The sequence below is a fragment of the Eleginops maclovinus genome, chromosome 20, assembly GCF_036324505.1.
Source record: "Eleginops maclovinus isolate JMC-PN-2008 ecotype Puerto Natales chromosome 20, JC_Emac_rtc_rv5, whole genome shotgun sequence".
In the NCBI taxonomy this organism is placed as follows: Eukaryota; Metazoa; Chordata; class Actinopteri; order Perciformes; family Eleginopidae; genus Eleginops; species Eleginops maclovinus.
This window is the reverse complement of record NC_086368.1, coordinates 23,211,634-23,227,303: the sequence shown is the minus strand read 5'-3', so window position 1 is coordinate 23,227,303 and position 15,670 is coordinate 23,211,634. Positions and strand designations below refer to the sequence as shown.

General features: G+C 42.2%; 1 protein-coding gene across 3 annotated transcripts in view; it reads left to right on the top strand.

Moving 5' to 3' along the window:
* The window catches only part of prickle2b (prickle homolog 2b), an 83,926-nt gene that overhangs the window by 63,300 nt on the left and 4,956 nt on the right, over positions 1-15,670 (top strand). For 2 of the 3 annotated variants that reach the window (XM_063911850.1, XM_063911848.1), the window contains exons 3-5: positions 7,233-7,416; positions 12,221-12,334; positions 13,420-13,557. In XM_063911850.1, coding sequence (XP_063767920.1) covers positions 7,285-7,416; positions 12,221-12,334; positions 13,420-13,557 — 384 coding nt within the window. In that variant the 5' untranslated portion in view covers positions 7,233-7,284. Of the gene's footprint in view, positions 1-1,081; positions 1,562-7,232; positions 7,417-12,220; positions 12,335-13,419; positions 13,558-15,670 lie in introns of those variants that run through there. The other variant, XM_063911849.1, reaches the window with a different exon arrangement.

Below are 15,670 nucleotides of genomic sequence, written 5' to 3'. Positions count from 1 at the left end.
TAATTGAAGGCTAGACTATTCTGTCCTCTGTTAATTCATCTTTGGTACAACTAATGGGTGCACTTTGAAAATGGTCTCCTGGAGTTTAAAGATCCAACTAAATTGTCTTCACATTTGTTTTTGATTCAGGAGATTTTCATTGGTCTGTAAGCCTTTTGTCCTTTCTCCAGCTAATGTCCGCTTCTTATGCTAAACAGCACTGTTTTGTTTACAGGGGCTCACCTCCCAATTTCCCCATACAGGTCAGAGCCCTGCAGCTCTTCGCTCTCTATCTCTCTCGCTCTCTCTTGTCCATGGGCCAGTTGATTCAGGGAAGTGGTTTAATTCACATGCAAATCCCGCCAAAACTCCAGTCATTCACGCTGCTAATTACACCAATGTTGGGACGCTGACTTGCTGACATCACACCGGGATATTAGTATGCAGAGAGGAAGGAGGAGGGGGAAGAGGGGTCGGTTAGGGTGTGTGAGAGCGTGTGTGAGCGTGTGTCAAGTCAACCAGAGAGGGCACATTAGACAGGAAGTAAGCAACCTTGCCCCCAAAAAAAGCTTTGTAATAAAAGGGGATTGACTTGATGATCACTCAGTATATGAAAGAATTAAAGCCCAACGTTGTTGAGGACAGAAAATAAACTAAATATAGGCAAACCAGTTCCACCATACATACCAAAGCATTTTCAGTAGTCAAGTGTGGAAATACATTAATATGACATCTGATATTGTAGTATAATAAAAATGAAAATAGGCTTAATTAATATATGAAAGATCCACTATTTTTGGTGGACTTGACTTATCTCCCTTGTCCTCTGTATATTAATTTGGTTACAAAATAAATAAAAAATAATTATTTTTTAAAAACACCAATGCAAATATATAGTGTAAACAATAAAAATAACTGTGTTGTGTTGGATTACATTTGTATTAACTGTTTTTTTTTAATCAAACCAACATAATATTCCAATCCATTTGGCAACGGGTTTTTTGAAGTTTTATTTTGAAAGTTAACACCGGAAGTGATCATGTGATTTACTTTGACTTGACTTCGGTGCAGGATTAAAGCGCTGTTATTCGGTGGGTCGGTCAGCAACGAGCGGAGAGGCTCCAGCGCTCCGTGCTTGTTTCAGGCAGCGAAAGTCCGCACGGTTCTTCAGTCAGAGCAGAAAGCAGTAACCTTGTTTCCGAGAGATTTCTGTCTTATTTCTTTGGATATTTTCATATATTTCAGCGGGGTCTGCTCATTCGTTTGGATATGTAAATGTGGATCTCTTTACGCACTTTAAATTGGCTCTTCGTCTACGCTTTCTCCTCATTTGCTCAACTCCCGAGTGTGTTTGCGGAGAGCAGGGGGGTGACAAAAGGCATTTAAACGGAGGGGGTTAATGTAGCAGAGGGGTGCAGACACCACACAGCGAGGTGAGACTGAGGTGTTTTCGTGGCAAAGCTGTGGAGTTGGAGTTGTTTGACAAATTCTGCAATGAGGAAAACGTATTTTAAAACCCGCACCACCACAACCAGCAGCGAGGTCAGGGCTATGGCTTCCCTCCGCCGCAGTTTGTAAGAAGGTAAGCAGCTGATTATTGATCGTGTTTGTGTTGCATTTGGAGACGTTTTGTAGCGCACCGGACGACCCAGGCTGGGGCTTTTAATGCGTAATGGAAAAGAAAATTGAGTCCCAATTGTATCCATGTCAAACTGAATTATTTTTTTACTTTACTCACTCTTTGGAATGTGTGGTGAAGTAGTCACGAGGCTTATATTAAAGCCAGTTGGATTTTTATTTTTATATTTTTTGAGTTTTTCGCGTCTTCGTGTCATTTTACTGGCTGAGACCTGATGCTATTTGGATGTAAATAGCACACAGTATAGAGTATTCCGACTCGCACTGTAGCTCTCCCTGTATAGACGTGTTCTCACCAGTTTATATCCCCCACCCCACCCCCTGTGGCGCAATGGTCAAGCTACTGTGCGCTCTCCTGCCTGAAAGTCTTTGTTGTTCAGACTCTGCACCATGTGGATTATAGATTGCTTAGTTAATTAAGAGATGTATCATTAGGACTCCCTAAAATATGTTGTTTCTCGCCCCCCCCCCCCCCCCCCCTCATATCAACTTGTTTCATGACGCTTCTCCCGTCAAGTGTTATAATGATGACTGTATTCGAGTTTTCCTAGTTAAGTGTCTAACAATATTCTTAGTTTGCTACAAACTGCATTGGGAAACAAGTGGCGTAATCCCAGCTACATAGCGGTTGCGTTAAGGAGAACATAACAAGACTCAATGCAGGCTAATTGACCCATTTATATGGCTACTCTTTGGCAGTGTAAAGGGTCACTGGATTAGCACATGAATGGACTGACAAGGGGACAATGAATAATGTGGCTTCAGCAGCTGGCTGCAGTATCTCTGGGCTCCTCGGTTCTGAGAGAAACCCAAATAGTAACTGAGTTGACAGGAGCCTTATAGCCAGATCAAGATTATTGCTGACATCCACAAATGCTGGGGGGGAAAAAAGCACTGCACTGGTGGCTGCTTTTCAAAAGCCGTTTAATATATATAGGTAGTTGGTCATAAATGAGCTTATGATCTGGCACTGTTACCAGTGTCTGAGTCTGAAGTCTTTACTGAGGTTGTCTTGGAAGCCTGTCCCTTCCATGACTCCCTCTGTTACCATCCAAGGAAGTGTCACTTTATGGAAGAAGTCAACAATGAATGAATAAGTAATGTGATCCAGTGTCGTGGCTGCAGCTTAAAAGCGTCCCAGTCTGATGGTACATAAATATATCTCGCTCTATTTTGCTTTCCACTTCTCCCCCATGTCCTGTGACGTTCAATTCTATGAGAGAGGGAGTGAAAAACTAGGGGGAATTATATGTTGCTGTAGCAGAGAAGAAAAAAAAAGATGTATCCCCAGGTGCTACAGGTTACATTATACAGTTGTAATTGCATCCAAGCTCAGAGATCAGACAGTGATTAGCATTTAACAACTTATTGCATCTCCATAAAGTCTTCGAAGCATTTTTACAGTGAGCCTTTGTCTTGTACTTCACTGAGGTTGGGAGACTCCCAAAAGAGATTGAAGTGATTCAAGTTGAAGCAACAGAGGTCAAGATGTAGCAACTTAGTCTGTAGTTTGGTTCAAGCTCAAAACACAATGTCCTTTACTGTTTCATAACACAACTATAGTAGCATCTATGACGAGATCCGGTGCCGCCTCCTAAATTCACAGCTATTTCTAACCCCAAATCCTCCAGGATAAACATTGAAACAGTTTAATTGATTAAGTGTCTCATGGGAGCAGTAATCATTGAATGCTAATGAAATACTCTTAGTGTTTAGAAAAAAATGCAACTGTTTTTGTCCAATACAGTGGAAGAAACTCACCATCAGCTTGAGGATGTAGGCTAGTTGAAAGACTGGCAGGACTTTAGCTCTCTATAATTTGTTATGACAGTCGGATGCAGGACTAATCTCTGTGCTCAACAACATGCTGCATCTGGCTCATACTAATTGGCCGCTAATGGAAAACGTCTTTGTCGAGCCTGATTATTGTCGGGAACACCTCCAGTCATGTTCAACTGTGATTAACTCCTAAGGGCTCTGAAGACAACATGCAGCCTGGTTCAGGTACAAAGACTTTCTTTGCGTGTGTGATGCTAAGCATTGAAATCCCTAAAAACTCCAACAACAGCTTAAAAAACACTGTACAGAAATGTTGTAATGGCCAAACAAGAGGCCGTTAAAGAGAAAAGCGTATGTTCCTCTTCGTCCCCCACTTCTTCTTCCAGAGAAAACAAAAGCAGAGGCAGGAAAACAGAAGACAAGACTTGGCTGAAGAGTGCACCCAGCTGCTCTCCCTTCTTGTCATCGAACCTTTGCTATTGCGCTGAGCTGCCATTTAAAGATGGGATTTTAATCTGGCCATCTAGAATGATGCCATGGAAAAGCTGCTGCGGTTTTTGGAGCTGCTTAGGAACGAGACTTCAGCTTCAAACCGTCCAAGGCTATACTTCCTCGACTGGCTCTTGGATACAGTTGAATCAGATATTTTCCCTTTGGTTAAATGGAGTTTCCTAACCTTAACCCTGGAGTAAGGAATACAACCGTAAACATATTTCTGCCATTCAAAGATATTTTCGAGCCAACTCTTGCTTTGATTTGGAACATATTTTCTAAGCTGGTACATTTTAAGAGTTTTAGCAGGATGTCTTGCAACAGTGAGAAAAGGGCAATTGAACCAAATCTTTATCACTTAGCTCTATCAGATTCCAGTTACGCATTGAAACCACCTGTTACCTTGGTTACATGGCTAATCTAGAAGAGCAAGGCGATGATAATTAACCCGAAATGGTGAATCATTCTCTACTGACATCATGGTCACAGGGATGACTATCCAACAACAATACCCCCCAAGTCTTGAACAAACTCCAAGCTCTGACTGGCCAATGATGCATCAGTGTCCCGGGGGACGAAAGCCTAGTCATGTTTGAATAAAGAACCCGCCTTTCAACTTCCTTTAGTCTACCTCGCAGTCATTTACGAGGCATCATTGATGCACTTGAGTTGTATTAACAAAGTCCAAGAATCTGTCCTAATTGAAATCTTGTAGATTGCATTGGGAAGCTTAAGGTTTAGGTTTCAGTGAAGGGGAAATCCAAGGCAAGTGCGTGAAGCGTGTTGTAAATCATGAGGATAGAAGGGGAGGGGTGGAGCAACAGGCCCCTGTAGGCTTACCCTGGTATCTCTGCCAGCGCTGATTTGGGGAGATCAGATGTTTTTCGAGTTGAATACCTTCAGGAAGGCTATCATTGCACATCTGGACTCTTCTGGAGTGTCTGTCAGATAGGTTAATTTCTCTAATGGTCACCAAAGTGTCTCCAAATTGAACTTCATAGAGACTCTATGCAGACTGCTGGGCAGGGACGTTGTAAAGTGCACTCTGAGAAGGAATGCGGTGTGAAATGCTTTCCTTCAGCTCTGGCTATTTGTATACTCTTATCTCCAAGAGTCCCTCCTTACCCCAAGGCAGAAATACTAACCACCTGGCAACATATCACAAGACTGGGAGATGTGTTTATATATGCTTAATCCTTTTTGTCTCCACCTTTGGTGTCTTTGTCTTTCACTTTCAATCTTTATCCCCTCTGCGAGTGTGCTATCTGGTACATGCACGTATTTCTGTTGTGTCAGCCCGATAATCAGCCTTAAATTAGTAATGATGGTGAAGGTGCTGGGTTGTAATGAGACGAGCTGCGTCGCCCCTGGCTATAGCAACATGCCGCTGGGACAGGGGTTTGCCAAACACCCTCTTACTTGGGCCTGCTTGACAGCTTCTTGATGACTTTGTCTGTCTGTGTTACATCGATGCTCTGTCTATCATAACCATTAATATTCATGACAATGGTATCCTGGCAGTTTATGTGTAATATTTATGGAGTTAGTTTGTGGAGCCTGTGGCTCGCCCTTCCACAATGACTACAGTAGTCTCCCTCCCTCATCAGCAGAGTGTTGAGAGCTGGAGCTGACAGTAATAGACTGTATGGCCAGGAATCTCAAGTGATGATGGAGATTTCATCCAACTTAAGACCTATAGATTTGTATATTTTCTTTTTAAGGATTATGTGTCTTATGACCAGCTTTGGCATGCCAATGAGATGTTTTTCTTACAAAGTATTTTTAGTCTTCATTCTGTCATCAAAATCAATCAGCTCTAAGCCAAATAGACAGAAGTGCTTTGTTAACCAAGACTTAACCCTTGGACAAGAAGTGCTTCTTTTGAAAAAATGACAATGTGAGATTTGGCCAGCTCTCCACATGATGCTGCCTGCTCTCCAAGGACTTTATATTAACAGATCCTCTGCTGACCAAGCTGTCAGTCTGTCAAACAGTGTCTGAGTGTCCTTAAGCTCCTCCGTAGGCCTGTCTGTCAGACAGGCAGGTGTCCGTCTGGAAAGGTAATGGGATTCTCTCCCTGGTTTCGACCGCCTGAGGGGCAGAAAGGGTTAGTGGCATGCAACCTTCTGGCCACACAGAGATTCCCTCTTCATATAGGGGCTCAAAGCTGTCAAGGACACTGAAATCTGTATGTATGTAGTGCCTTCCCCCTTTGGATCCAGGTACAGACCTACAGAAGGTGGCCTATATTTTAATTTTAATCCATGCACTCAGCCATTTAACCCGCATCCTCTTCGGCTCATTGCAAGACGTCTCGCAAGCTCTGTGTTATCCTCAGAGGAGTAGTTATTGTCGGTTAACCCCAATCTTTTGTATGGCAAGTTGTTTGAGTTTACGAAATATAACAAGGATATTTATTACTCTCTGGACACCACTGGAGATGAAAGAGCAGCTAGCAGGAGAAGTGTCCTTAACACACACTCCCCACCATCTTTTTTCTTAAAAACTCATGCATGGTTACTTTCCATTTCATAACTGGGTGGGTCCGCTTGATGAATGACAGTGAAACACTGTCCTGGCTAAGCAGCTGCTTTTGTTTCTCACTAACCTTGTGCATAAAGGAGTGTGTGTTTGGTGTGTGTTTGTACAGTACTGCTTTCCATCACTGTCATTGGCAGTATTGTGCTAATTTCCGTAGCCTGTTTGTGATTATATTCTTGTTCTTGGTACCCCAGAGGATTGTTGAACTTTGTTTTTGTGGTACCTACATTTTACTGTGAGAGCTGCAGTGGGAAGCCTTGACCTATGAACTGTGTGGAGTTCACATCCTTCACGGGTAGAAGCTCTGCAACTGAAGTCCACAGTTTAACAGAATCTTTGGGGGGCTTAAACGATTCGTCTGGATTTTCCTCTTTTTCTATAGGTATTCAAAAGGTTACCTTTCAAATTGTAATCTGGGTTATTTTTAATTTAAATGATTAATGACTGGCTTCAGATGCGCCATACCACAACTGCAGTATGACGTCTTGTTTCTGTTGAAACTCTATCTCCCCAAATGTATTTCTGTTTACACAGTGATTTATTTAACTGAGGGTTGGCTTTCATCCTAGTGGTGGTGTATACTAGGCTCTAAAGAGTTAAAGTGTATAAGGGTTATTTGTAAACCACCAATCACACTTTACAACTTTGTCATTTAAGAGGGCAAGCAACTACTGCCTTAATTTCTAATCGGAGCGTCTTATTTCATTACATCCTTCATTAGTGTGAGCCTGTTGAACAAACATGGAGTCTAAACTTAATATTTGCTTCACTAATGTTCTTTTTCTGTGTTTTTTTCATTGCAGGAAGATCTGTGTGCACTGTAAGTGTCGCCGTGAGGAGCATGCTGTGACAGCCATGCCAGTAGAGATGGAGAAGACGGTCACCAAGCTGATGTATGACTTCCAGAGGAACTCCACCTCGGACGACGACTCAGGCTGTGCCCTGGAGGAGTATGCCTGGGTACCACCGGGACTCAAACCTGAGCAGGTATTACAATCTTACACCCATCGAGTCACATTCTCACGCGACAAAGGTCTATGTCAGTGTTCCCACTAGGGGTGTGAATTAATTTAGATGCAGTTGGTGCACCAAAGGTTTGCATTCACAAAGACACATAACATTTTGAGTCAAAAAACTGTTAAATCTGAGCATTTGAGCCCACGGCTTTGTTCTATTTTCGGAAAGTGGCATCATTTTCTGTTCAAAGTATTGTTTGTTGGCCAACAGCAGGTGTTAACAAGAGAGAGGCATGTCAAGACTCTTAAAAAGAGGATGAAATGACAATGAGAGCCCTTGGTTATATTGCTGTCACACTCTTCTGTTGGGTTATTTTAGATTTAATGAAGACCAAAACAATGGGAAAAATCCATCCACAGATAGATTTCAGTTTTACAATTGTATACATTATCATACATCCCAGTTTAGTGTTAACCTAATGTACCTGTCCCTGTGTATCATGTTGCACCTGATGCCTACATTATGTAAGTGTTCTGTAAAAGCTGCACCTCAACATATGATCGCTCACCAGTTCTGCTGAATGCTCCTCTTTCGAGCTAATGGATAACATGGATTATGTGGCTCCAGCAGTCAAATTAATCTCCAATTCGTTCCACCCGCAAACATGTTAACAGTAGGTTTCACCGCCCTCATCGCCACTAAGCTAAGCCTGAGAAAATACACAAACATTAAATGGTCCCATGCATGTCGAAGAATATCCTCTATTACAATAATCCACTGAACCGTAGGTGTGCATGAGAGGGAGGGTTTTTATAGGACAATAGAAGCGTTTATAGAAGCTGGTTTCATTCCCTTCATAAGCTGAAAGCAATGAACTGGTCAATACAATGTTGGCAAAGCCCCCCGCTTCACCTCCGAGGAATGAGCTAAGCTATTTTTCATCCCCCTCCAGGGTCACACATGTAACCCCCAAGTCAATAAGGTTTTTGTGTGGTTGTCATACCACCTCGGGAACAGTCAGGCAACAATCAAAACGGGACAGTGCGTTATGGCATGACCACACTTGTAAACAACCTTTAAAATAACTCTCTTATTGTATGTTGTGGAGAACTTTCGACAGCCTTTATTAAAACTGTCCATAACTAGCAATTTAAATGACCCCAACCAAGTCATTCAAGCTGTGGAAACATGTTGTGTGACCTCTCACAGAGGAGCGGAAGTACGCATGATGCAGGGCTTTTCAACTCCCGGCCTTCCTCTGCACGAGGTAAAGACAGAGCGAGATGGTAAACACAAAGCTAATCTACAGGATCTAAACTGTGGGTTTAGGTTTCCCCCGTAGGGATCCAGGGCTGTGAATGAGTCTGCTATGCAGCCAGCAGCGGTGTAAAGTCACCATTCTGTAACGAGAGATTTCAGACCAGGATTCAGTGATATATATCTGAGGATTATGAGGGATAACTTCACGCTGTTCAACTCTCCTGTCTGTGTTTGCATTTTTGCCAACAATAGCTGAAATATCACCAAACGCAGCCATTACCACGAGTGTTGGAGATGTTATTGAGCTGCAATGTGGAGGAGGGCCTGCCAACACTCCCCTCCCACTGTCCTGCTCTCTCCTCTCCATCTTTGTCAAATAAAATTCTTGGATGTTGCCAAGTTACAGCTTGTCAAGGCCAAGAATGTTACTCAGCATTGGCCTGTGTCTTTTTATCTGTTCGGGTTTCTTACCATCACATAAAGCTGCAGCCTAATATGACTCTACTCGGCATGTACCAGGATTAGATTAAAATGTAACTTTCAACATGAAATCTGTTTTTCCAGTCTGCTCACATTGGATACATGGGAATAAAAAGCAGTCAAAGTTTATTCCATTTTTCCAGGTTCCAATGGAAATACAGATCTGAAAGATACCTGAGGCTAGTCTGACCTGTTTCAAAATGGACCGTACCAATCCAAAATCAAGGACCATGGAAACTGAACCGAACCAGATTGAAATCCAGGCGCTCTGAATGGAAGATTAATAATCACAATATTAAAAGCACTTTACACACCATTAAATGATAATGCCATCAGTTGAAAATCAGTACATTTTTAGCAATGCTCACAACGTCACTTAAAGGTGGAAATATCCCAACCCTAACCTGGACTACTGGAAAGGCACTGGTGAGCGCAGAACTCCACCGAGGCCAAATGCCATATTTTGCAATGTTAACAGATTTGTATCTGCTCAAAAATGTAATGGGTTTTTCTTTGCGTAGTTTTTATGAAATCCTGCTGACAGAGAGATGAACGGAGGTTAATATCTTCACAACAGTTTAATGGATTGACATGAAAGTTTGATGGTCAATGGTTATGGTCCACAGAGGATAAAACCAGCAACGGTTAACAGCTGACTTTTCTCAGCCTGGGCCACAATGAGGTTATTTAATGCTAATTTGCAGAAGTTGTGCACCAAAATAAGATCAACAGTAAACATTATACTTTTTAAGCTCCAGCGAAGTATTATTGTGACTGTGGGCAGTTAAGAATGCTACTGTAAGCAAATACCAAATACCACTGTTTCTACAAACTCACAGAGCTGGTAGTTTGGCTGTAGACTTTACTATATTTGGTCAAATTGTATTACATTCGGTACTTTATGTACAGCTTATGTTTCATACTTAATTAACACATCTCTCAAGCTTTTTAATTTTCACCCCCATTGAATTTGCTCCCACAACTGTGCAGTGTCAAGCCGTGGGCCCTTGCAAATTTCATCGAAGACGTGAGATGGAGCACAGAATGAAAACACGCCGTTAAATCCCATTTCGCTATGAAAACACAATTTTTCCCACCATGTTGGGCCCTAACTACCAGTGTTTTCTCAACAATATAATATCTATGTCCACTAACCACTGTAAAGTGTCTTGTTGAGAGAATGTGAGGACTGGTGCCTGGTGGTGTCCTTTCCTCGGGCTGTCTGGCTATTAACAGCAATAGAAACCAGCTGTGTGAAGCGATCGCTCTTGCCACTCAGCTGCGAAGTCCTACCATTTGCTTTAGCTCTTAAAAACACTCCTTTCAGTACAGTTCGAAACTCTGCCCTGTCTTTACTTTCGTCTGCTTTCGATTACAGTTATTATCACAAGGCGCTCCTCCTGGCTCTCGCTCCAACTGCGTCCATTATGTGCATGTAAGTGTGCACGTGTAAGGGTGTGTATTTGTCTTAGGATCTCTTCCTCGGGGCAACGTGCCTTTCACCTCCAGATTGTAACCCTGTTGTTGTTGGAAGCAATTCTTGTAATTTATCATTAGGTGTGTGTGTGTGTGTGTTGTGTGTGTGTGCATCTGGAAGCATAGACGCGGTGTGATTTATCAGTGCTTGACCACAGTCAGTCTTTCACGGACTATCCTAAGAACCCCCGGTGTCCTGAGCCGTGCTGCTGGACATAGATCTAGCACCTCTTGCCAACAACGGTTTGTGCCAACAAAGCAGAGCAGAATGAATTAGGTTATGCTTACATCGAGAGGATCCTGTTTTAAATGCATCACAACAACAAACATGCTTGTAGACTATGTTGCAACAAATAACAACTTTAATATATGCCAGTTCTCAAAAGCAATATATTTTCACTTAGGTCTCTACCTACTGATCCGTAACTGCGTTATTCAAGGTAATCTGTTTTTGTGCGACAGACTCTGTGTTATTGCCAAGGACAAAGCTGATGGCTTCTCATGAGTAGATCCATTCTGTAGACAGGTTGGCCATTTAGATTGGTGTGACCGAGTCAGCAGCTATCGATCATGTTGTGTGCAAGTGTTCATTATGTGTTGTTTCTTGCATTCCATCAAACTGAAATCTTGCTCTTCTTCATCTATCTAGAAATGGTATTTTGGATTGTATTATCTTCTCCTCACCCCTCATTCTCCTCCACTGTCTTTGACCTCTGTCCTAAAATCCTCCTTTAAGAACCCTGCGGCTCTGAGGGTTTGCACCCCCCTCTAATCACATTTATATACGACTGCCTGACCCCTGTGATACCCCGGCCCCCTGTTACAGTGTAATAAAAAAAGCCACTATAAATAACTTGGAGATGACACTCATTGTCTGGCGCTGTAATGCAAGGAATGTCCTAAGCAATTTTGAATGGCCTGATTAGCATTAATCCTACTGTCGCACACATTCTTATGCACACGCACTGCTACATGCATTTGTTTTAACTGTGTGAGTGTGTGTGTGGTGTGTGTGAGAGAAAGTGTGCACATTTGACGGGTCAGCAATAAATTCCCATGTCAATGTGCAAAGATGGAGAGGTGAGTTTCCATTAAGTCACCGCAGGAGGGCCATAAATCAAAGTGATTTTAAGGGTGTGTGTGTGTGTGTGTGTGTGTGTGTGTGTGTGTTGGGTCATTCAGGTTGTAGATGTGGTTAATTGAGTCTCTGCATACCTTTTTTTGTACTGAGATGATTACTAGGCCAGATACACGATAATATGGTAATAGATCTGAAAAATGATTGAACTTTTTTGTGTAATTTATCAATAAAAATGCCAAGCGTATGTTCTGTCAAATTTAAGATTTCAAAGCTTGTGTCCTTATAATCTGTATCAATGTAGGTGTTAATGCTTTTCCACGCAAGATAAGCTATTGAAAAGTGAGAGTGTGGCAATGCTCAGTACTTAATGGAATTTCATTCATTTCATTTCATACACCATACAAAAAATCAAAATAGTAACCATCATTTTGGAAATAACCACCGGCTCCAGCCTATAGTATTTTGGATTTGTCAGCTTGCTTACACGTTGCAGGTGTGTTTTTTTTTTTTAACTCTCTCTCTGTGTCTCTCGTTCAGGTCCATCAGTACTACAGCTCCCTGCCTGAGGACAAGGTGCCCTATGTGAACAGCCCGGGAGAGAAATACCGCATCAAACAGCTGCTCCATCAACTCCCGCCCCACGACAATGAGGTGAGAGTCCAAATTGACCCCCTCCCCCACCACCTCCATCCATATATCCATCCCTCCCTCCGTCCCTCCCCTCCTTCAGGGCAATACAGAGATAAGAGTAAAGAAGGGAGGAGACAGACGTAGTAAAAAAATCGAGTCCGACTGGACAGGAATGAAATAGAGAGGTTTTTGTTTGTCGAGATGCAAATTTAAGTTTTGGGAAATGAATAGCATTTGCCACAATTAATGTAAAGATGTTAGTGCCATCAAAAAAAAGTGAAACACCAATTACACGATCTTCATGCTTTAGCCCCTTGCCTGATAATCAGATTGAGCTGTTCCACTTCATTATTCAGTGTAACATAATGTTCACGTTAGCTCATGTTGTTTGAGAGAGGGCTTATTTTATTAGGGGATGACATCATGGAAGTGGTTTGCTAAGAGCCGTTAATGTTATGTTTTTGGGAACCCTTGAATGGTTAAGGTACATGCCAGCTAACCACAACATCCACTCTCTGATTCCAGCTGCAGACCTTTTGTTGCCTCTCCTCACCTCTCTCTCTCTCTCTCTCTCTCTCTCTCTCTCTCTCTCTCTCTCTCTCTCTCTCTCTCTCTCTCTCTCTCTCTCTCTCTCTCTCTCTATTTGCTTGTTCCCAGTCCCCAAAAATAATAATTACAAATAAAATGTCAATTTAAGAACTGCTGTTTCTGTTAAGTGGCTTACAAAAGCATGAACAGCTGTGTTAATCTAATCCGTAATTGCTGATGATGTCACCATTCTTAAACCGACTACTTAACATGAAACACAACACTAATCACATTAGAATCAATACAAAGAGTGTTTCATGGGTGTGTATCCTGATTATCAATAGGAAGCATGTCTTTAATAATTATGTTTTATGGGAAATTAATTGGTATGGGAAACATATTCATTTTTTTACTTTGAAACCATGTTCCACTGATCAATCTTATTTCAAATAATTAAATGCTTATGGCAAAATGAGAGCATGTTTATCCCCCTCTGTAATGACCATTGGGGAAACCCTTTGGATCTCAATTATTAAAAAAGTGTGTTTGTGTGTGTGTGTGTGTGTGTGTGTTTGAAGGTACGCTACTGTAATGGTCTGGACGATGAGGAGAAGCGAGAACTGAAGCTATTCAGTAACCAACGGAAACGGGAGAATCTGGGTCGCGGCAATGTCCGACCGTTCCCCGTGACGATGACGGGGGCGATCTGCGAACAGGTAAGCTAACAGAAAACTCAAATACATTCTCTCTTGGTGTTATATCCTCAGCTGTCAATGGATATGACAAGATCAAAGATGATCTGAAGGCCGTCCGTCGTCTCACTTCTAAATGTCATGTCTGCGTCGGTCCCTGTGAGAACAGCGTATTAAATGTGACGGGATCAAAGGTGTGTCATGTGGCCGGTAGAATGAAAGTCATGAATCGTGACTGACACACCAAAGAGCCTGTTGGCTTTTCATTTCTTTGTCGTGATGTACGAGGAGTTCCTAGTGTGGACATCTAAAGGGCAGAGATGCCACATTCCTCTGTTTTTTATAATAACATTTGGATGTCATGTCAGTCTAACCTCTAAGTGTGTTGCATGTCTATGTTTCGTCTTATTTGTACACGCTGTCTGCCAATCACAGAACTCGTGTCTTAAGACAAAGGCTTACCCGCTAAGAAAATGTTTCATAGTAGTACCCAGAGTCCCATCAAAGATTTAATGTGTTGTCAACATTTGTTCTTGCTGTGGCCTTAGGGGACTACAGAGGGCAATGGAGAGTGTTCTTTTAACAACAAGCCAGAGCACTTTAGCATCCGCTAGCCATTTATTACTGTGTGTCAAACCAACTCAAGTAAAGCGGAGATACTCTCTGTTGTGTTGGTGCCCCAGGTGTATAGCTACTTTACAGCTTGCGTTTCTGGTTCGCTCAGCAGAGACACACATACAGCACGTTGTTGGGAGAGTGTGTATTGATTGAATTCCCCCCCCTCTTGGCCTCCTTGCAGCAGCAGGATTTGTGCCAGTTAGATAACCTGATTGTAACTCTCGCTCGTCTCCATCTTCCCACCCCTCTAAATCTACTTTCCCTTCCCGACCTTTCCCCCTGTCTCCTTAGCACTCCCTGTCGTTTATCTTTCCAGCTTCTCCACCTTTACACCTCCACGACAATCTCCTCTACTTTTTATCTTCCCATATTTCTCTCCGTTTTTATTTCTCCCCCTTTGCCCCGCCAATGTCTTACAGCAGCCATTCAACTATCCCTCTGTGTCAGTGTGTGACCTTCCCAGGCCACATATGTAAACACACCCTTGTGCTCTCAGTTTAGCTTTCATGCTAACTTGTGTCACGAACAGATGCACCAATCTGATATACTTGATTTGGAACTGCATCAATACTGACCTTTTTGAAGATACCAGGACATTTTTCACTTAAACTTCTTGGGGAAAATGTACTGTACATCTTAAGTTCAGATCTTCTCAGGGTCTCCCGGAGAAAATTTGTCAGTTAAGGTGGTGGACTGAGAGAGAGAGAGAGAGAGAGAGAACAGGGTGAGGTAGGCCTGCTTCGTCGCATATAGAAGCCCGCAGTTTTGGGTTTTTCCAATTCATGAAACGTTTTTTTTAATTATTCCTTTTTTAAATGCGTTCTGCAGAGAAGGGAGGCTGGCGTTGGTCACGGTTTGGAATGAGAGAAAACCGGACAGAGTAACACGGCGAATATCGCTCATTTTCTTCTTTTTTTTTTGAAGACCTTAGTTAAGGTGGCGGGCGTGCGTTGCTTAGGCAGCCGCCTAAGCTGTAAAGTGCTGCGGGAAACCCTGCTTCTGTAGCACTGACACCATTTACTCATTCAATTAGTCATTTAAACCTTCCCAAGTCTGCCTTTGACATCGAGTTTTAGGAATGGGGACTCTGTCCTGACATTTTATAGACCAATTAAGTCCTCACAGATGGTTCAATAATCTCACTTTTCTGTCTTTTATCAAATGGGTTAAGTTGAATTACTTGAATTGGTACCCTACTGTGCTTTCAGACAGCTCCCAATACATTCATTTAAATGAATGTTCTTTAAAGCTGAACCAAATCATTTTTCAGTAGTATCTGAGCCTATAGATCATGTGCATTGGAGTCCATCTCTGGTTGAGCTGGCTGACTGAAGAAAACTATTTATGATTGATCCTGCTATCCTATTGAGACTTTTATAAATCATTATTATTTTGCAACTCAACAAAAAATAACAAATTATTTACCAGCCTTTTCTTTTTTTGTTCTTTATTTACAGGGAAACAAGTAATTGTGGAAGAGCTAAGATCATTTAGAATCTTAATTGCTGTTGTACTAACC